This window comes from Chiloscyllium punctatum, chromosome 7, assembly GCF_047496795.1.
Source record: "Chiloscyllium punctatum isolate Juve2018m chromosome 7, sChiPun1.3, whole genome shotgun sequence".
Classification (NCBI taxonomy): domain Eukaryota; kingdom Metazoa; phylum Chordata; class Chondrichthyes; order Orectolobiformes; family Hemiscylliidae; genus Chiloscyllium; species Chiloscyllium punctatum.
The window spans coordinates 71,832,198-71,855,434 of NC_092745.1; the positions used below are offsets into that span (position 1 = coordinate 71,832,198).

The 23,237-nt window shown below is 40.4% G+C and overlaps 1 protein-coding gene across 8 annotated transcripts in view; it reads right to left on the reverse strand.

The window, feature by feature from the left end:
- The window catches only part of odr4 (odr-4 GPCR localization factor homolog), a 119,220-nt gene that overhangs the window by 86,767 nt on the left and 9,216 nt on the right, over positions 1-23,237 (reverse strand). For 6 of the 8 annotated variants that reach the window (XM_072573964.1, XM_072573966.1, XM_072573958.1 and 3 more), the window contains 2 exons: positions 23,013-23,155; positions 14,216-14,347 (listed from right to left, as the gene is read on the reverse strand). In XM_072573964.1, coding sequence (XP_072430065.1) covers positions 14,216-14,347; positions 23,013-23,111 — 231 coding nt within the window. In that variant the 5' untranslated portion in view covers positions 23,112-23,155. The remainder of the gene's footprint in view (positions 1-14,215; positions 14,348-23,012; positions 23,156-23,237) is intronic. The other 2 variants (XM_072573963.1, XM_072573960.1) reach the window with 1 other exon arrangement.

Below are 23,237 nucleotides of genomic sequence, written 5' to 3' on the forward strand. Positions count from 1 at the left end.
GAGTGAAGAGGAGAGTGAGTGAATGAGTCAACACACATATAATCCCTCCACTTCCTTCCTCAAAAACCTTTTTGAATGATTTCTGTTTCAACCAGCTTAGAGTGTGCGCCACTGAAGGTGAATAAAAGATCAGTGTTAGTTGCACTCAACTCCTTAGCTTGGCCCCAGATTCTCTCCCGAACTCTGGTAACAAAGACATGGAAGTCAGAATAGTTTGTTTTTTCTTGTGTTGCTTGCTAAGCAAAAAGGTATTTAAAAATGGCTTCAGAAGTTGGTTCTGCTATTTGGCACTTTTTAATGGTCAACTCTTAATTTCTCTCAATTGTTAAAATGTCGATGAATTACTTTAACATTGTTTACGTTTTCTTCCACTCCAACTTTTATTTTGAAAGCATGACTAATGATGTGTCAAATCTTATCTTCACAAAATGTACTTACTGGCCTCCTCAGAAAAAAAATGGCCACTCACACAAAAAGATTGGACAAGACTGATGTTTAGAAGCATTTTTAAGTCAGTGACCTTACATGGTTTGTCATGCTGCACCATTTCACGTTGCTTATGCAAGATACAAAAAATAAGTATCATCAGTAAACATAGTACATTTCCCATCATAAAAAGGAAAACTATTTGATTTAGGAAGGATTCTGTGTCATCCAAGATGGAGAAATGGGAAAATTTGTGGCTGTGGAGCTGCTCCTTTTTTGAACTTTTTTAGGTGTTGGAGGAGATTTCCACGAATTCCAGGAGCAGCAATTACTGTTTTGTATGCTGTTACATTGCTTTCAAATTTTGGGGGAAAAAAGATCAAAACAATGGCACTTTTAGAAGGAGGAAGACAGACAAAAGGGGATGACCACATAGTCAGCGAGGGACAGAAAGAAACCTACAAGACTTGGCAAAGCAATGAATATGCAGTTACTGCCTTTGCTGTTTGAGTTCATATATCTCTAGACATCGGAGTGTGTCAAGAAAAAATTAACAAACAGCGAAATTCACAGCTGACCTTGAAGGAACCTGTGTGGGAGAGCTCACAGCACAGGAACAGGCAAATGCATACTTTTTAAGTGTAACCTTGCCGTAACTCTACAGTAGTGAGTAGACTGGGTTCTTTCTTGATTACATGTTTTATAGAGATCTGTCTCTTCATTAAATTTAAAAAATATAAACCATAAGTACTAAGTTAGCCTGGAGCACTATTTTTAGAGCATTACGATCGTGCTATTTTCTGGGTCTGTAGATCGTGAGGGAGCAAAGGTGGCCTTTAGTAGAATGATAAGCTCTCCCTTTTGGATGTGCGGTTGAGGGAGAGTTTCCATGTTACTGATGATTGAGTTTCCATGTTACTGATGATTATGTCTGCAGGAAGTGTCTCTGGTTGCGAATCCTATCAGATTGAATGGATCGGTTGGAGCAGCAGTTACAGGCAATAAGGAATTTACAAGAGCTAGGGGATGTGATGGATGGCAGTTATAAGAAGGGAGAAAAGCCACAAATACAGTTAGGGAGATAAGTTAACTCCAGAGCAAGAAGAATTGGTAGGCAGGTAGTGCAGGAGTCTTCTGTGGCTATCTCCATTTCAAACAAGTATGCTGTTTTGGAAAATGTAGGGGTGATGAACTCTCAGGAGAATGTAACACGAATAGCCAAGTTTCTGGCATTGAGACTGGTTCTAATGTAACGAGGGGTACATCAGGTTCCAAGCAATCGATTATGATAGGGGGCTCTCTCGTCAGAGGAATGGACAGATATTTCTGCAGCCAGCAGCGGAAAATCAAAATAGTGCCAGGATCAATGATATCAGTGAGAGGGTGCAGAATGTTCTCAAAGGGGAGGGACCAGCAGGAGGTCATTGGAACTAATGACATAGGAAGGGAAAAGGTTGAGATTCTGAAGGGAAAATACAGGAAGTTAGGCAGGAATTGAAAAAGGGGTTCCTCAAGGGTGGTAATATCTGTGCTACGAGCTAGTGAGGATATGAATAGTAGCATAGAGCAGATGAACGTGTGAAGGATTCACAGTTTTGGATCATTGGAATCCCTTCTGGGGTAGAAGTGACTTGTACAAGAAGGACAGATTGCACCGAGGGGACTAATATACTAGCAGGGAGATTTGCGAGAGCTGCTCTGGAGGATTTAAACTAATAGGGGGTGTGGGACCAAGGAAACAAGTGAGGAAAGGTATCAATCCAAGACTGGTACAGTTGGGAAAAGGTGCAAGACAAAAAGTCAGAGCAGGCAGGAACAAAGCAGAGAACAAGGTAGGACTTGTAAGTTAAATTACATTTATTTCAACACTAGAGGCCCATCAGGGAAGGCAGATGAACTCAGGATATGGTTAGGAACATAGGACTGGGATATCATAGCAATTACAGAAACATGGCTCAGGGATGGACAGGACTGGCAGCTTAATATTCCATATTCCAGGATACAAATGCTATAGGAAGGCCGGGGGGGGGGGGGGGGGGGGGGGGGGGGGGGGTCAAGAGAGGGAGTCGGGTTTTTGATAAGAGATAGCATTACTGCTGTATGTCGGGAGGATATTCCTGGCAATACACCCAGGGAAGTAATTTGGGTGGAACTGAGAAATAAGAAAGGCATGATCACCTTATTGGGATTGTATTATAGACTTCCTAATACTCAGTGGAAAACTGAGAAACAAATTTGTCAGGAGATCTCAGTTATTTGTAAGCATAATAGTGTGGTTATGGTAGGGGATTTTAACTTTCCAAACAAAGACTGGGACTACCACAATCACAAGGGTTTAGATGGATAGGTATTTGTTAATATACCATGGGGTGACACAGTGGTACAGTGGTTAGCACTGCTGTCTCACAGCGCCAGGAGCCCAGGTTCAATTCCCGTCTCGGGCAACTGTTTGTGTGGAGTTCGCACATTCTCCCAGTGTCTACGTGGATTTCCTCTGGGTGCTCTGGTTTCCTCCCACAGTCCAAAGATGTGCAGGTTAAATGAACTGGCCATGCTAAATTGCCCGTAGTGTTAGATGGATTAGTCAGGGGTAAATACCGGGCGGGGGTGGATTTCTCTTCGGAGGGTCGGTGTGGACTTGTTGGGCCGAAGGGCCCGTTTCCATGCTGTAGATAATCTAATTAAGAGTATACAAGAAAATTTTCTCATTCAGTAGGTGCATATATTTCTGAGTGAAGGTGCAAAACCTAACCTACTCTTGGGAAATAAGGCAAGGCAGGTGACTGAGGTGTCAGTGGGGGAGCACTTTGGGGCCACAATTCTATTAGTTTGAATATAGTGATGGAAAAAGATAGACCAGATCTAAAAGTTGAAGCTCTAAATTGGAGGAAGACTAATTTTGATGGCACTAGGCAAGAACTTTCAAAAGCTGTTTGGAGCAGATGTTTGCAGGTAAAAGGACAGCTGGAAAATGAGAAGCCTTCAAAAATGAGATAACGAGAGTCCAGAGACAGTATACTCCTGTTAGGATGAAAAGAAAGGTTGGTAGGTGTAGGGAAAGCTGGATGACTACAGAAATTGAGGTTTTGGTTAAGAAAAAGAAGGAAGCATATGTCAAATATAGACAGGAGTGATCGAGTATCAAGGCAGTAGGAGTATACTTAAGAGGGAAATCAGGAGGATACAAAAGGGGACATGAGATAGCTTTGGCAAATAGGGTTAAGGAGAATCCAAAGGGATTTTATAAATACATTAAGAACAAAAGGATAACTAGGGAGCGAATACAACCCCTCACAGATCAACAAGGCAGCCCGTGTGTGGAGCCACAAGAGATAGGGGTGACACTAAACAAGTATTTTGCAAGTGTTTATTATGGAGGAGGACATGGAAGATATACAATGTAGGGAAATAGATGGTGACATCTTGAAAAATGATCATATTACCGAGGTGGTGGTGTTGGATATCTTGAAATGCATATAAGTCGATAAATCCCCAGGATCTAATCAGATGTACCCCAGAATTCTATGGGAAGCTAGGTAAATGATTGCTGGGCATCTTGCTCAGATATTTGTATCATCAATAGTCGCAGGTGAGGTGCTGGAAGACTGGAGCTTGGCTAACATGGTGCCACTATTTAAGAAAGGTGGCAAACAAAATCCAGGGAACTATAGATAGGCGAGCCTGATATTGGTGGTGGTCAAGTTGTTGTAAGGGAATCCCGAAGGATAGGAATTACATGTATTTGGAAAGGCAAGTACTGATTATTGACAGTCTGCATGGTTTCGTGCGTAGGAAATCATGTCTCATGAATTTGATTGAGTTGTTTGAAGTAATAAAAAACAGGATTAATGAGGACAGAATAGTGGACGTGATCTATATGGACTTTGGCAAGGTGTTCCTCATGGTAGACTGGTTAGCAAGGTTAGACCTCATGGAATACAGGGAGAACTCGCCATTTGGATACAGAACTGGGTCGAAGGTAGAAGACAGAGGGTATTGGTGGATTGTTGCTCAGTCCAGTGCTTTTCATCATTCATATAAACGATTTGGATGTGAACACAGGAGGTGTAGTTAGTAAGTTTGCAGATGACACCAAAACTGGAGGTGTAGCAGACAGCAAAGAAGGTTACCTTAGATTACAACGGGATCTTGATCAGATGGGCTAATGGGTGACGGAGTGGCAAATGAAGTTTAATTTAGATAAATGAGAGGAGCTGCATTTTGGAAAAATAAATCAGAGCATGCCTTATACACTTAATGGTAATGCCCTTGGGAGTGTTGCTGAACAAAGAGTGCAGGTTCATAGTTACTTGAAAGTGGAATAGCAGGTAGATAGGATAGTGAAGAAGGCATTTGGTATGCTTTCTTTTATTGATCAGAATATTGAGTACAGGAGTTAGGAGCTCATGTTGCACTATATAGGGCAGTGGTTAGACCACTGCAATTCAGGTCTCCTTCCGATATGATATGATACTTGAAAGGGTTCAGAAAAGATTTACAAAATGTTGCCAAAGATGGAAAATTCAAGCTATACAGAGAGGCTGAATAGGCTGGGGCTGTTTTCCCTGGAGCATCGGAGGCTGAGGGGTGACCTTATACAGGTTTATAAAATCATGAGGGGCATGGATAGGATAAATAGAAAAGGTCTTTTCTCTGGGGTGGGGGAGTCCAGAACTAGACGGCATGGGTTTAGGGTGAGAGGGCTGGCAAGATATAAAAGGGACCTAAAAGGGTAACATTTTCGACACAGAGGGTGGTGCATGTATGGAATGAGCTGCCAGAGGAAGTGGCGGCGGCTGGTACAATTGCAACATTAAAAGACATCTGGATGGATATATGAATAGGAAAGGGTTAGATGGATATGGGCCAAGTGCTGGCAAATGGGACTTGATTAGGTTAGGATATCTGGGTCAGCATGGATGTGTTGGACCGAAGGGTCTGTTTCCGTGCTGTACATCACTAGGACTCTATTCAGCTCATTTCTGAAATATACATTTAAGGGTTAACCTTAGCAGAATGAAATCACAATAGACAATTGTCATACAGCCCACAGAACCGATTTTCAATGACTGATATAACAATGGTGCAAGTTCAGAAAAATTGAAATGTTAATTTTAAATGATAAATGTTAATTTTATTTCAACCCAATTCACCCCCACCAATGGCTGCAGAGGTCCTTTTCTGAACACCACCACTGATCACTATGATAAACGTGGGTTCCTTTAAGAATCAACCAGAATAGCATCAGAATTAATAGAGAGCTCATTGGATTTTGTAAACCAGAGCTGGGTTCCAGAAGATCTTGTGGCGCAGTTAAGTGCCCCTATCTCTAGAACAGGTTGATTCAAAAAAAAAATGACAGGTGTTACATTCCAGGAACTCTTCTGGCGCAACAGTAGCATCCCTATCTTTGAGCCAGAAGGTCCTGATTCAAGTTCCACCTGCTCCAGAGATGAGTAATAATACAGTTGAACAGGTTGGTTAGAAAATAGATATTTTTAAAAATCCCAAAAACCAGTGTTATGGACCAGGCCAGGCTCCCTCAAAACATTTCAAAAAAGTAGCCCTGACCCTAACTTTGTTTTAAACAGGTGTTATACGGATATTCCATGAGTGACGCAGCTAGTCAAACTACTTAGTTTAAAACTAAACAGAATTTATTTACAAGATTATCGAAAGAAACATAAACAAAAGAGAACATTTCGGCAAAAGTCCTTCATCAGGAATTTATCTCATCACCCCCTCGGCTCACAGCCTCATTCCTGATGAAGGATTTTTGCCTGAAACGTCCATTCTCCTGCTCCTCGAATGCTGCCTGACCTGCTGTGCTTTTCCAGCACCATACTCTCAACTTCTCTTTTACTGTACAAGTGTTTTCTTTAAAACTTAAAAGCCTTTTGCCTGAGACATTTTCTGTTAGCTATAATCAAATTGGCTCTGAAACCCTTCAAACCTAGACATTTCAGAATCGCCACTTTTCTGACCTCTCTGAAAAGAAAAGCAATGGACAGCCTAACTTTGTCAAAGGAGCAGCATCGTCACACCTCCCTCCTTAAAAAAAAGAACCATCAATATCCAAAGATAGCTTCATTTTAAAACACCTTAAATCTTAAACTGTTAATGGACTACAATGCTCATATACATTACACAGACAATAACCATGCAAACATGCATTACTACATTTTGTTTCAGTCTGTTTAACTCCTGCCACCAAACGTCTCCTTTCCTCATTCAAGGCTCGACAATATGTCAGAACTCATATTTTCCCATCTTGTCACGTGCACAATTTTCAAGTTGAATGGCTGTAACAACCATCTCCATCTAAACAATCTGAAATTTTTCTCCTTAAATTTCTCCACAAACTTCAATGGGTTATGATCAATGTATATGATTACCTCAAATACATTACCGGTAACATAAACATTGAAATGTTGCAATGCCAACACCAAGCGCAAAGTCTCTTTCTCAATTGTCAAATATTCCTGCTGATGAATGTTCATTTTCCTGGAGAAATATCCGTTAGGTCTTTCTATCTTCTCATCTCCCTACAAGTGGATAGCACTGACACCTACATCACTTGCATTGAAAGTCATCTTGAATGGCGTAATTAGGTGTGACTAATACTGGGGCAGTGGTTATCAAAGCTTTCAGGCTGTCAAATGCTTTCTGACAGTTTGCTCTCCACTGAAACCTCTTGCTTTTCTTTAGCGATTTAGTGAGTGGAGCAGCAACACTGCTAGAACTTGGTATAACCTTCCAATAAAATCCACTCAATCCCAGGAACTGTAGTACTGCTCTTTTTGTTGATGGTATGGGAAACTCTTCATTTACCTTTGTTTTTGCTTTTCTGTGGGGCCATTTGTCCATGTCCAATAACACTGCCCATGAAGGTGACTTAGGCTTTGGCAAATTCACTTTTAACCACGTTTATCACCAAGCCTGCCTTCCGAAGTCAATCGAGTCTGATAAATGTTGCAAGTGTTCCTTCCAAATCACCAGGTCATCTATATATACACAACACAATTGGGTAATCCTGCAATGACCTTATTGGTTAGTCTCTGAAGTGTGGCTGGCGCATTTTTCATACCAAATGGCATGACTTTAAACTGATACAGTCCATTTGGCGTTACAAAAGTCAAAATCGTCTTCACTCTTTCAGACAAAGGTACCTGCCACTATCCTCTGACCAAGTCCAACTTAGAAATAGAAGTTGCTTGTCCGACCTTTTCAACAGTATTCCAAATGTGGAATCGAATATGCAACAGTCTTTGTAACTGCATTTCCTATGCAATAGTCCACACATAACCACTGGGTACCATCTGGTTTTGGCACCATTACTATGGATGAGCTCCAGTCATTGTAACTCACTTCGATTATTTCATCTTGGAGCATGCGTTCAACCTCCGTTTGAACCTGTGCCAACTTTAGAGGGTTATGCCTATAAGGATATTGCTTAATTGGAACAGCACCTCCTTTATCTAATTCATGCATAATTAGGTTAGTATTTCCCAGCTTATTTCCACATATCTCCTCATGTGATAGTAATCTCTGTTTTAGGTCATTTTGATTTTCCTCTGGAAGGTAACTCAATAATTTATCCCAATTTTTGACAACTTTCTCAACATCTAATTTAATTTGAGGAATGTTCAATTCAGAATCCTTTGAACTTGGTTCTTCACTCTGTGTTGTAATCAATAACACAGTCTCCTTTGGCATTCCTTCCCTGTCAATATACCTTTTGAGCATATTCACATTACACACACAGTGATATTTCTTTCTTTTGGGAGTCCTTATCAAATAGTTCACCTTACTCAATTTCCTTTTGACTTGATAAGGTCCACCAAGCCTTGTTTTCAAAGGTTCACCTGTCACTGGAAGTAACACCTCATCTCCAGTAGCAAAACTGCCAGTTTTTGATTTTTTCTTGTCTGCTTCCATTTCATTATCAGCTGTGAAACTTTAAATGCTGTCTAGCCAACTCCCCTGCTCAATTTAATCATTCCAGAAAATTTGCCACACAATCCATGTGTTCTCTGATTTATGACTTAAAAATTTCACCTTAATCAATTTAGTGGCCCTCTCACTTCATACCCAAAAACTAATTCAAATGGACTGAATTCATTTGGTGCATCCCTGATCTCAAAAAGTACAAATGGAATTCCCTTGTTCCAATCATCTGGATAGTCTTGACTATAAGCCCTCAACATGGTCTAAAATGTCTGATGCCACCATTCTGGCGCTGCCAGCGACTCTGGATGGGATGCAGTAGGTGTGAATTGTGTTATTCCAAAGCTGTCCATAACTTCCTTGAATAATTTCGATGTGGTGCTTGACCCTTGATCTGATTGTATCTTTGTGGGTAGTACATACCTAGTGAAACATTTGAGTAATTCCTGTACAATCCTTTTAGCTGTGATACTGCATTATGGAATGGCCTCTGCAAATCTAGTGGACACATCCAATTATTGTCACCAAGTACTGATTCCCACTTTTTGTTTTAGGTAGGGGTCCTATGACTTCAATTTCGACTGTTGTAAAAGGTTCTTCAAATGCAGGCATAGGTATTAAAGGTGCAGGTTTTATTACTGCCTGTGGTTTTTCAATTACCTGATATGTATGACATGTTTGGCAAAACCTAACTATGTCCTTGTGCAGTCCAGGTAGTAAAAATGTTTCTGTATTTTAACTTGAGTTTTTCACACCCCAAATGACTCCCTACTGGTAGTTTGTGAGCTACCCACAACACTTCCTTTCTAAAACCCCTCGCAATAAAACATGATGAACTTCTGCACCTGCCTGAATATGTAATAGTCTCCATTTCCTCATTAAGACATAATTTTTAAGATAATAGCCTTCAGGGCTGCATTCGGATTCTTTTCCTGTGTATGCCTTTCGATACAATTGCTTTTTATCTTTCTGCTGTAACTCGGTTAATTTGTCTCAGGTAAAGATGTCTACCGTGTCATCTATCTACTCCTGGTGTGTGTCAACCATCTGAGCAAACCCACTTCAACTTTCTTATCTGTACTCTTTGATTTCTCCTGCTTCAACTGGTGACTTTGTGACCTTGCTACCATACAATCAGGAAAGATTCCAGGATGTGTCCTGCAATAGATCAGTTGCCTGAGTTTCCACTGGCCTTTCAACCACAATGAACAAACTATATCATTAGCAACAATAAATTGTATTCCTGGAGCTGAGAGTTTGTCCTGTACCCCTACCACGACTTCTCCACTGTTCACTGGACACTCTAACCTCATTTTATATAACTAAGCACTTCTTGTCTCATTGTGAATTCCTGTTGCTAGCACCTTTTCTGGCTGTGGTCCTTCAGAGGTACATATCTCCTCATTTGTCAGCATAACAGATTGTGGGGATCCTGTATCTCTTAATATTGTAATCTCTTTACCTGCTGTTCCTGGCCTATACAAGCAAACTTTACCTTCGCAGGAAGATCTGTCACTTCCTCTTCAACCAACCTCCGACCAAGTTGTACATTCTGGTGCAGTTTTCTAACCTCCATTGTGCTTTCCATTACCACTCCAACAAAATTCACAGGCTTATCCTGTTTTCCTACATCTGGATTCCCAGTGGTTTTTCTAACCCCTCAACACTGATTTAATGTGACCTATTTTATTGCAGTGAAAACACCTGAGCTTTTTAACTTCTCTTTCCCCTTCAAGGGTTTCTCTTTCATCCTGTGGTAAGTTATCCTTATGATCTTCACCAAGATCTACCCTTCCCTTTCCATGCGAATATTTCTCTTTTCCCCAATTTCTACCCCTCACTGATTGAAATTGATTTTGGAAGCCAAACTTAGATTTATGGACCAACTCATAATCATTAGCCAAATCAGCTGCTGATCTTGCTGTTTTAACTCTCTGCTCTTCCACAGGTGTTCTCACTACTTAAGTGAATTTTTGAACTCCTCCAAAATAATTGTCTAAGAGAGGCATAGAGTTTGCTCTGTTTTTAATGCCCTTATCCACCTATCAAAATTACTTTGTTTGATTCTTTCAAACCCAATGTAAGTTTGACCAGGGTCAGTCCTTAGATTACTGAAACTTTGTCTGTCGGCTTCTGGCACAAGCACATATGCACTTACGATGGCTTTCTTCACCTTCTCATACGCCTCAGATACCTCCTCTGGTAGTGATGGGAACAGCTCATTAGCTCTACCTACAAGTTTTGTTTGGCTCAACAAAACCCACATGGTCACTGGCAACTGAATTTGTTTAGTCACCTTTTCAAATGAGATTAAAAAATGCTTCCACATCCTTCTCATCAAATTTAAACAATGCTTGAATATATTTAAACAATTTCTCACCAGGCCTATGGCTACCATCCTCACTCTCTTCCTCACTAAGCTTACTTTTGGCCTTCATCTCCATCTTTTTAAGCTGACTTTCCTTTCTTTGCGTTTACATTGTAATTCAAACCATTTCATTTCTGATGCCCTTTACTTGCATTTTGTCTCTAACTCAAGCCGCTTCATTTTCAATTGAAGTTTAGCCATCTCCAAAGATTCTGATGGCATTTCCAGCAAATATAAATACTGAGCTATTGTTGTATTTATCTCTCCTTCCCTCATGGAAAAGGGCAGCTCCAACTCCAGCTTGTCTGCTAATTCCAGCAGTTTAGCCTTAATCCTTTGCGAACTCCCAAAGTCACTTCTTCCACCCCCAGAAAACTCTTGGTGACTGAAACAGCCATTGATATCCCAGCACTGCTTAAACCAACAAAATCAACACTCAGAACAAAAGATACTAACACCTACCACTCTCGCTGCCTGAGTCCAACAACCCTAATGCCAATTTGGAACTATAAAATAAATCCTGCAAAGAACCCCCAAGTTGTTATGGACCAGGTGAGACTCCCTCAAAACATTTCAAGGAAGTAGCCCGTATCCTAACTTTGCTTGTTGTTTTAAGAAAGTGTTATGCAGATATTCCAGAAGTCATGCAGCTAGTCAAGCCACTTAGTTTTAAACAAAATTGAATTTATTTATAAGATTATTGAATGAAACACAAACAAAAGAGAACAGAATGTAGAATAACTTTCACCATCTGCAAACTCAAAAGATCATCCTAACTTAATGATGCAGTTCCAAATTCCTGCAACAATCCCCAAAAACACTCCTTGGCAAAAAAAAAGGTAAAATCAAACACAGGGTCTTACAGGTACATTTAGAGCGAGAGAGAGAGAGAGAGAGAGAGAGAGAGAGAGAGAGAGAGAAGACAGAGAATCAGCATGGATCTGCTCCTTTGGATTCAGCAGCTTCACAAGTCTGCTTGTTAAAACCATACCAAATCAGAAAAAAGCACAGCTGGGAGAACTGGCCACTCCCCTTTCATTGTACAAGTGTTCTTTTTAAACTTAAAAGCCTTTTTCCTGAGGCAGTATCTGTTCATTATAATCAAAATGGCCCTGAAACACTTCAAACCTAGACAGTTTGGAATCGCTGCTTTTACAACCTCTCTGAAAAAATAGCCAAGTACAGCATAACCTTGTTAAAGAAGCAGCATCATCACAACAGCTAGGTTCTAAATGCTCTTATGGTGCACTGGAAATGCCTCTAACTTTAAGCGAGGAGATTTGGACGCAAAACAGAAAACTGAACAGCACAGGAACGGGTCCTCCAGCCCACGATGTTGTGCGCAACATGACGCCAAATCCCTTCTGCTTGCCCTTGGTCCATTTTCTTCCATTCCTGACATATTCATGTGCTTATCTAAAAGTCCCTATTGTATCTGCCTCTCCCACTACCCAGCGTTCCAGATTCCAAACAATTATTGTGCAAAAGAATCATCCCCACATCTCCTTTGAACAACTCCGTCTCAACTTAAACACACGCCCTCCAGTATAATACATAAGAGTCTGACCTGATCAGAGTGGGTTCCAATGCCCTTGCTTGGCATTGCAAGTAATATAAATACTTGGAAGTACTGTGGGAGATTTGGTGATGATAAAAAAGTCTGTTTGTGTGTAACAGCATTGCTGGATATAAAAAGCAGAGCCCAGTTTGGGGCTTTTATAGCACAGTGGCAGTGCCCCACCTTGGAGTCAGAAGATCCGGGTTCAAGTGCCAACTGCCCCAGGTGTATCATGTACCACATGGAAATCTACCTGCCTAAGATGTATTAGAATGATTGAAAATATCTAAACTACCTGTCAATCAGAGGAAAAAAAACTTGTTGCTATATCTGAGCCAGGAGGCCTGGGTTCAGATCCCACCTGTTCCAGAGGTGTGTAATAACATCTGTGAATAGGCTGATTGGAAGCAGATGTTGTGCTGAGCATTTATCTGAATCTAAGATCAACCTAACCTACACATCCCTTAATTTACTGCTGTCCATGTGCCTATCTAAGAGTCGCTTACATGTCCCTAATGTCTCTGACTCTACTACTACCGCTGGCAGTGCATTCCACGCACCCACCATTCTCTGCATAAAGAACCTACCTCTGACATCTCCTCTATACCTTTTGCCAATCACCTTAAAATTATGACTTCTTGTGACAGCCATTTCTGCCCTGGGGAAACGTCTCTGGTTAGCTAGTCTATCCATGCCTCTCATTACAAGTCATCTCTCTTCCTTCCTTCTCTCCAGTGTGAAAAGCCAAATCTCACTCTACCTCTCTTCATAAGACATGCCCTCCAAGCCAGGCAGCATCCTGGTAAATCTCCTCTGCACCCTCTCTAAAGCATTTACATCCTTCCTAGAATGAGGCGACAAGAACTGGACACAATATTCCAAGTGTGGACTAACAAGGGTTTTATAGAGCTGCAGCAAAACTCCGTGGCTCTTAAACTCAATCCCCCTGTTAATGAAAGTTAAAATACCATACTCCTTCTTAGCAACCTAATCAACTTGGGTGGCAATTTTGAGTCGAGTGTGTAGTGCTGGAAAAACAAAGCAGGTCAGGCAGCATCTGAGCAGCAGGAGAATCGACGTTTCAGGCATAACTCATTATGTTTGTTCATAGCATACTTTATTACCTATCGTTGTGTTCTTTGCAAATTTATCTATCACTCTATTGTCTCCTCTGTCAACCTGCCAGGCTAAAGAAAACTGAAATTATTCGTTACAACTTATATATAACATCAAAGCCTACTCGATTGTACTCCCAATTGTTGCTAATTCCTGATTTTTATCTCGAGCCATTAAAGATCCAAGTGACTGTTGCTCTCTGCCTGCTTTAGATTAGTCATTTGTTACTGCCATTCTCTGTCCAATATGAGATCATAATATTCTTCCTCCTATTTGTTTTTCAAGTCCACAGCTTGTTCTAAGGGCATTCAACAATGATATTATTGAATGAAATTTGACACTCATGTTACCTCTAAGAGAAAATATAAAGCTTTAAATATAAAGAGTTTGTTTAGTTTGGGAATGACAAAATTAAGAAATTCATTTTTCACCACTTCTCCATAAAAGTATTTTCTTTATTCTGGCCATCCACCTCCAAAGGCTATGTCAAACATATAGTATTGCATTTAAGAATATCTTGCAGTGAGGTAGCTTTCTAAATCTCTCTCTGGCCTCTTATTCCAATTCCTCATTTCAATGTCTTCCTCTAACTCAGTGACTTCTGCCATTCTTAAATTTTCTCTCTCTTTCCTTTTCTCTCCCGCCAATCACATTATCTATTCTTCTCCTAAGCTTTGTCTGATTTAAACACAGCATTTAGTCCTGATGAATCTTGTGCAACATTACAGGGAAAAAAAAGTGAGTTTAAATATAAACTTTCACTCCTTTGAATAAAGCAATCATTTTAATACACCACTAACCTGTCGAGCATGCTCAGACACCCACTCGATGTCACTTGCATTCATTTCATTGGGATTTTCTGGTGGAAGCTCAGCATGATCTTTAAGTGGGGTTCGAGCAGCAAATACTATGTAGGTTTTCACTGGCGTAATCTGAAAATGATCGAAAATTTGATTATCAAATTGGCACAAATGAACAAAATTAAATGGTGATCCTAAATGTGACTACATATCTCAGGGCTCTATATTTTTCACTGCTTACTCGCGTCAAGAATGGGGTAATCACCACTTACAATTAGTTACTCATTAATTGAGTAATTAATTGCTGAGATATTTGTATCATCGATAGTCACAGGTGAGGTGCTAGAAGACTGGAGGTTGGCTAACGTGATGCCACTGTTTAAGAAGGGTGGTAAAGACAAGCCAGGGAACTATAGACCAGTGAACCAGATGTCGGTGGTGGGCAAGTTGTTGGAGGGAATCCTGAGGGACAGGATGTACATGTATTTGGAAAGGCAAGGACTGATTAAGGATAGTCAGCATAGCTTTGTGCGTGGGAAATCATGTCTCAAACTTGATTTGAGTTTTTTGAAGAAGTAACAAAGAGGATTGATGAGGGCAGAGCGGTACATGTGACCTATATGGACTTCAGTAAGGTGTTCAACAAGGTTCCCCGTGGGAGACTGGTTAGCAAGTTTAGATCTTACGGAATACAGAGAGACCTAGCCACTTGGATACAGAACTGGCTCACAGGTAGAAGACAGAGGGTGTGGTGGAGGGTCGTTTTTCAGACTGGAGGCCTGTGACCAGTGGAGTGCCACAAGGATCGGTGCTGGTCCTCTGCTTTTTGTCATTTACATAAATGATTTGGATGCGAGCATAAGAGGTACAGTTAGTAAGTTTGGAGACGACACCAAAATTGGAGGTGTAATGGACAGCGAAGAGGGTTACCTCAGATTACAACAGGATCTTGACTGAGAAGTAGCAGATGAAGTTTAATTCAGATAAATGCGAGATGCTGCATTTTGGGAAAACAAATCTTAGCAGGACTTATACACTTAATGGTAAGGTCCTAGGAAGTGTTGCTGAACCAAGAGACCTTGTAGTGCACGTTCACAGCTCCTTGAAAGTGGAGTTGCAGGTAGATAAGATAGTGAAGACGACGTTTGGCATGCTTTCTTTTATTGGTCAGAGTATTGAGTACAGGAATTGGGAGGTCATGTTGAGGCTGTACAGGACATTGGTTAGGCCACTGTTGGAATATTGCATGCAATTCTGGTCTCCTTCCTATTGGAAAGATGTTGTGAAACTTGAAAGGGTTCAGAAAAGATTTACAAGGATGTTGCCAGGGTTGGAGAATTTGAGCTATAGGGAGATGCTGAACAGGCTGGGGCTGTTTTCCCTGGAGGGTCAGAGGCTGAGGGGTTACCTTAGAGGTTTACAAAATTATGAGGGGCATGGATAGGGTAGATAGATAAAGTCTTTTCCTTGGGGTCGGGGAGTTCAGAACTAGAGGGCATCGGTTTAGCGTGAGGGGGGAAAGATGTAAAAGAGACCTAAGGGGCAACTTTTTCACAAAGAGAGTGGTACGTGTATCGAATGAGCTGCCAGAGGAAGAAGTAGTGGAGACTGGTACAATTGCAACATTTAAAAGGCATTTGGATGGGTATACGAATAGGAAGGGTTTGGAGGGATATGGGCCAGGTGCTGGCAGGTGGAACTAGGTTGGGTTAGGATAACTGGTCGGCATGGATGGGTTGGACCAAAGGGTCTGTTTCCATGCTGTACATCTCTATAACTAAGAAATGAAAGCACAAAAATCCATTTTAATTGTCAGTCACCACCATTCCCTTTCCTAAACAAAGTGTGACATTTCTCCCTACTCCCTGATTTGTTTTTCTTGTCTAAAGCCAATTGTGAGACTACTTAATACAGATGTTAGCATTGCACAAAATAGGATTTCTCAACAGCCTTGCCAACAAAGGTACAACACAGAGAGCCAAGTTCCTTCTGCACACAAAAGAAACACAAAGCTTTGAAACTCTCATTAGAAAACCCATTTGAGAATCAGAATCAGATCAGTGAGAACATACACAAAGCAAATATTTTACTGTCACATTTTTGGGTGAAGAAAAACAAGTAGGAATATTAATTTTGAAGATTTCAGACCAACAAAATAAAATAGGAAATAATGTTACAGGTTATTTGAAACATTTCCACTAAAAGCTACATCATAATCCTTTATCTTTTTCTTCTGTTTCTTCTCAAACCTTGAATATTTCAGTTGGTGAGTCAAGAACAGTTTGCATAAAGGTTGTTGCTCTCGATCAGTTCAATTTCCCCAGAATGATCAGGTTTGAACTGTATCTTTTAGAGTTTGTATTCAACACTAGTTAACAATCAGTGCATCGGCAAAATTATACCACATAAGAAGAACATAGAATATAAGAACCAGGAGCAGGAGTAGGTCATCTGGCCCTTCAAGCCCACACCATTCAATAAGATCATGGCTGATCTTTTTGGGCCTCAGCTCCACTTCACCCTCTCACCATAACCCTGAATTCCTTTACTATTCAAAAAATTATCAATCTTAGCTTTAAAAACATTCAAAGAGGAAGCTTCAACTACTTCACCAGGCAGGGAATTCCACAGATTCACAAATCTTTGGGTGAAGATGTTCGTCCTTAATTCAGTCCTAAAGCCCTTAATTTTGAGGCTATGCCCCCTTGTCCTCATTTCACTTGCCAGTAAAAACAACTTCCCTCCTTCTATCTTATCTATTCCCTTAATAATATTTCCAGAAGATCCCCATAATTCTTTGAAATTCCAACAAGTACAATCTCAGTCCACTCAGTCTCTCCTCATAGGCCAACCCTCTCAACTCTAAAATCAATCTAGTGAATCTTATCTGCACCCCTTCCAGTGCTTTTACATCCTTTTTCAAGTAAGATGACTAAACTGCAAGCAGTACACCAGGTGTGGCCTCACCAGCACCCTATACAGCTGCAACATAACCTCCCTGCTTTTAAACCCAATCCTTCCAGCAATGAAGGACAAAATTCCATTTGCCTTCGTAATTACCTGTTGCACTTGCAAACCAACCTTCTACAATTCATGCACAAGGACAGCCAGATCCCTCTGTACAGTAGCATGCTGCAATTTTGTACCATTCAAATATTAGTCCTTTTTACTGTTATGCCTACTAAAATGGATGAATTCAATTATCAACATTGTACTCCATCTGCCAGACTTTTACCCACTCAGTTAAACTATCTAGGTCCCTCTACGAACATTCAGAGTCCTCTGCACAATTTGCTCTACCACTCATCTTCGTGTCATCTGCAAACTTTGAAACATGACACGTAGTCCCCAACTCCAAACCATCTATGTAAATTGTAAACATTTGCAGTCCCATCACTGGTCACTGACCACCAACCAGAAAAGCACTCATTTATCATTTGCTTCTGGTTAGTTAATTAATCCTCTTATCCATGCTAATACATTGCCCATAATGCCGTGCTATATCTTATGTATTAGCATTTTGTGCAGAACCTTGTTAAATTCCTGTCGGAAATCCAGATACACCACATCTACCGGTTCCTAGTTGTCCATCGCGCTCCTAATATCTTCACAGAACACCAGTAAATTAGTTAACCATGACCTGCCTTTCATGGACAATGCTGCCCAACTGGACAATTTCTATCCAGATGTCTAGCTATTTCTTCCTTAATGACAGCTTCAAGCATTTTTCCCACTACAGAAGTTAAGCTAAGTGGTCGATAATTCCTCATCTTTTGTCTTGTCTTTTTTTAAAACAGTGGTGTTCAATTTGCTGTTTTCCAATCTGCTGGAACTGCCTCAGAATCCAGAGAATGTTGGAAAATTACTATGAGCGTATTTGCCATTTCTCCCACTATCTCTTTTAGTCCCTGGGATACATTCTAATTAGGGCCAGGAGACTTGTCTACCTTTAGCTCCATTAGCTTGCCCAACACTACTTCTTTCATGATAATAATTGTTTCTAGGTCCTCACCTATCTTAGTCTCCTTGTCATCAATTACTGGCTTGTCACTACCGTCCTCCACTGTGAAGACTGACACAAAACACCTGTTGAATGCCTTGGCTATTTCTTCATTTTCTATTATTAAATCTCCCTCCTCATCCTCTAAGGTACCAACGTTTACCTTTGCCACTCATTTTTGGTTTACATATTTGTAGAAAATTTTGCTATCTGTCTTTATATTCTGTGCTAATTTACTCTCATAATCTATCTTATTTTTCTTCATAGCTTTTTTGTGCTGTTGACCTTTAAAGCTTTCCCAATCTTCTTCTTTTCCCACTGGTCTTTGCCACTTTGTATGCCTCATCTTTCAATTTGATAGCCTTCCTTATTTCCTTAGGCATCTATGGCTGATTACCCCTTTTCCGACAGTCCTTCCTTTTCACTTTTACTGAGCACTTTGAAAAACTGCTTTGAAAGTCCTCCACAGTTTCTCAACTGTCCCACCATAAAGTCTTGGCTTTCAATCTTCCTTAGCCAACTCCTCCCTCATCCTATTGCAGTCTCCTTTGTTTAAGCACAGGGCCCTGGTATTGAATGCTATCCTTTCACTTTTCTTATGTATTCTAAATTCAACTACATTGTGATGGCTTCTTCCAAAAGGATCCCTAACTATGAGATCATTAATTATTCCTGTCTCATTACACAGGACCAGATCTAGGATAGCTTGCTCCCTCGTCAGTTCCATTTATATAGTGTTCAAGAAAACTAACGCTGATACATTCAACGAACACATCCTCAAGGCTGCCTTGACCGACCTGGTTCAACCAATTGACATGTCGATTAAAATCCCCCATGATAATTGCCATATCGTTTTTACAAGCATTTGTTATTTCTTTGTTTAATGCCTGTCCCAATGTGACGTTATTATTTGGTGGCCTATAGACTACTCCTATCAGTGAAGTTCTTCTTAGAATTTCTAATTCCCACCCAAATAGATTCAAACTTATTCGCCCACAGAACCTATATCATCAGAATACTGAATGGACTCTCAGAATACTGAAATGAAAGGACTTACAGAATTCAGAAAGGACTCACAGAAAATTGAAAGGAAAGGACTCACAGAGTACAGAAAGGACTCACAGAATACAGAAAGGACTCACAGAATACAGAAAGGACTCACAGAATACAGAAAGGACTCACAGAATACAGAAAGGACTCACAGAATACAGAAAGGACTCACAGAATACAGAAAGGACTCAGAATACTGAAATGAATGGACTCACAGAATACTGAAATGAATGGACTCACAGATTACTGAATGGACTCACAGATTACTGAATGGACTCACAGATTACTGAATGGACTCACAGATTACTGAATGGACTCACAGATTACTGAATGGACTCACAGATTACTGAATGGACTCACAGGATACAGAAATGAAAGGACTCACAGAATACAGAAATGAAAGGACTCACAGAATACTGAATGGACCCACAGATTACTGAATGGACCCACAGATTACTGAATGGACCCACAGATTACTGAATGGACCCACAGATTACTGAATGGACCCACAGATTACTGAATGGACCCACAGGATACTGAATGGACCCACAGGATACTGAATGGACCCACAGAATACTGAATGGACCCACAGAATACTGAATGGACCCACAGAATACTGAATGGACCCACAGAATACTGAATGGACCCACAGAATACTGAATGGACTCACAGATTACTGAATGGACCCACAGATTACTGAATGGACCCACAGAATACTGAATGGACCCACAGATTACTGAATGGACCCACAGAATACTGAATGGACCCACAGAATACTGAATGGACCCACAGAATACTGAATGGACCCACAGATTACTGAATGGACCCACAGAATACTGAATGGACCCACAGATTACTGAATGGACTCTCAAAATAGTGAAATAAAAGGACTCACAGAATACAGAAATAAAAGGACTCACAGAATACAGAAATAAAAGGACTCACAGAATACAGAAATAAAAGGACTCACAGAATACAGAAATAAAAGGACTCACAGAATACAGAAATAAAAGGACTCACAGAATACAGAAATAAAAGGACTCACAGAATACAGAAATAAAAGGACTCACAGAATACAGAAATAAAAGGACTCACAGAATACAGAAATAAAAGGACTCACAGAATACAGAAATAAAAGGACTCACAGAATACAGAAATAAAAGGACTCACAGAATACAGAAATAAAAGGACTCACAGAATACAGAAATAAAAGGACTCACAGAATACAGAAATAAAAGGACTCACAGAATACAGAAATAAAAGGACTCACAGAATACAGAAATAAAAGGACTCACAGAATACAGAAATAAAAGGACTCACAGAATACAGAAATAAAAGGACTCACAGAATACAGAAATAAAAGGACTCACAGAATACAGAAATAAAAGGACTCACAGAATACAGAAATAAAAGGACTCACAGAATACAGAAATAAAAGGACTCACAGAATACAGAAATAAAAGGACTCACAGAATACAGAAATAAAAGGACCCTCAGAATACAGAAATAAAAGGACCCTCAGAATACAGAAATAAAAGGACCCTCAGAATACAGAAATAAAAGGACCCTCAGAATACTGAATGGACCCTCAGAATACTGAATGGACCCTCAGAATACTGAATGGACCCTCAGAATACTGAATGGACCCTCAGAATACTGAATGGACCCTCAGAATACTGAATGGACCCTCAGAATACTGAATGGACCCTCAGAATACTGAATGGACCCTCAGAATACTGAATGGACCCTCAGAATACTGAATGGACCCTCAGAATACTGAATGGACCCTCAGAATACTGAATGGACCCTCAGAATACTGAATGGACCCTCAGAATACTGAATGGACCCTCAGAATACTGAATGGACCCTCAGAATACTGAATGGACTCACAATGTCTTAACATTCGCCTGGATCTGCGTTTTTGGTTTTGCTGCTGTTTACCTATTATTTACTATCTATGGTACTTAACTATGTAATCTGCCTGTATTGCTCGTAAGACAATGCTTTTCACTGTGCCTCGATACACGTGCCAATAAATTCAACTCATCTCTCACTATCACCCTGATGTCATCTTTAAGTATCAGAGCTGCTCTGCCTCCCTTACTTTTCTGTCTGTTCTCCCGAATAGTCTGTTGCCCCTGGATATTTAATTTCCAGTTGCAACTATCCTGCAACCATGTCTTTGTAATGGCTACTAAATCATCATGATTTGTGCCATTGACTCATCTACTGTATTTCGAATGCTATCAGCATTCAGATAGGATTTGGAGATGCCAGTGTTGGACTGTGGTGTACAAAGTTAAAAATCACACAACACCAGGTTACAGTCCAACAGGTTTAATTGGAAGCACACTAACTTTCAGAGCGCCGCTCCTTCATCAGGTTATCTTCAGGTAGAGTGCCTTTATGCTAGCTTTTCTACCTTCTTTTTGATTCTAACATCTCCACTGATAATATCTTCTAAAGTTGCCTTCTTTTTAACTTCTTTCACAGTCTTCAATGTAGTTAAACTCTTCTGCACGTTAGTCTGTTGCTTTCTTTTCTATTTACCATTATATTTCCTGTCGTTTTCCCCTTCCCTCCGCTCCTCCTGCCCCCAGAATTCACTCGTGACCATCCTATTTATCCTTTTCACTGGAAGACTGGTTCCAGATTGGTTCAGGTGGAGACCATCCCAACGGTAATGAATGTTTCTTTTCCAAAATTGATGTCAATGCCCCAAGAAATGGAACCCCTCTTTCCCACGTCACTCTCTTAGCCCCATGCTTACTTCCCCAATTTTCCGATCCCTATGCCAACTTACACATGGCTCCTGAAACAAAGCGTCCAGATACCTCTCTCTCTCTTCTGCATGTATCCGCAGTGTTTGAAGCTCAGATTCCAGCTCATCAACTCTGAGCCAAAGTTCCACGAGCAACCAGCACTTGCTGATGTTTATAATGGAAACTCCCACATCATATAGCTACAGCACATCACCGGACCAGCCATCGCTACTTAATTACCTTATTAATTTATATAATTAATATATCTTTACTGAGTTCTTTTTAAAATTTAGTGCAGATTTCCTACTAGCCAATCAGGTCACAGCTTCCCTATGATGTCACTCCAGGTTCTTCTCACAGCTACAATGTGCTCAGAGCTCAATTCGTTTCATACTGTACTCACTCTGTTCCCTGCAGACTAAGCCGCAATCCCTGATCTCAGTTAGTTTTATACTGTTCTCACCCTGCTCCCTGCAGACGAGGCTTCGGTCCCCAAGTTCAGTTAGTTTTACACTCACTCTGTGCTGCTGCTCTGCCCTCCGACTGCTCCCTGCAGTCTAGGTGCAGAAAGTTGCAAGATTTGGCTGCTGTGGAACAGCCTTTTGAAGATAATGTAGTACACAGATATAAGGATGCAAAACAAAACTGCCAGTCTAAAAAGTCTAAATGACACACTTCTTTATTCAAGTGTTCTGAACACATAATAACAGAGAATGAACAGGAGCTCATGTCAATTCACTTAAAATACACTTTGTAAAGCACTCTCTCCCAAGCCCAGAGGCGCTTCTGATGTCATTCATTACACTGTGTTGGGATATACTCAGCATTTTCAATCATAAAGGAATATTAAAAACTCATACATTTTAAATGGTTTATCTTGTTTAGGTGATAGATGCAAGCTCATTATTTTGTCCCAAATAAAGTCTAGATTTAAAACCAGTTAATCAAACTTAACATGCTCGTTGAATATTGTAAGTTTGCTTACCTGCCCTAATAAAATACCAGTTGTTCCATATCGCTCTTCTGCTTTCAGTCTTTTAAGATACTTCTCACTGTATTCCCCAATGACGTAAGATCTTCCCATGGTGTCACTGGTCCAAATCACACACAAAGAAAGGAATCTACACTCCTATATTTAGACAGACAAATAATATGTTTGGAGTATTAGGCTTAAACCACTAATGATGAAAAAAACAAGTTTTAGAGGACT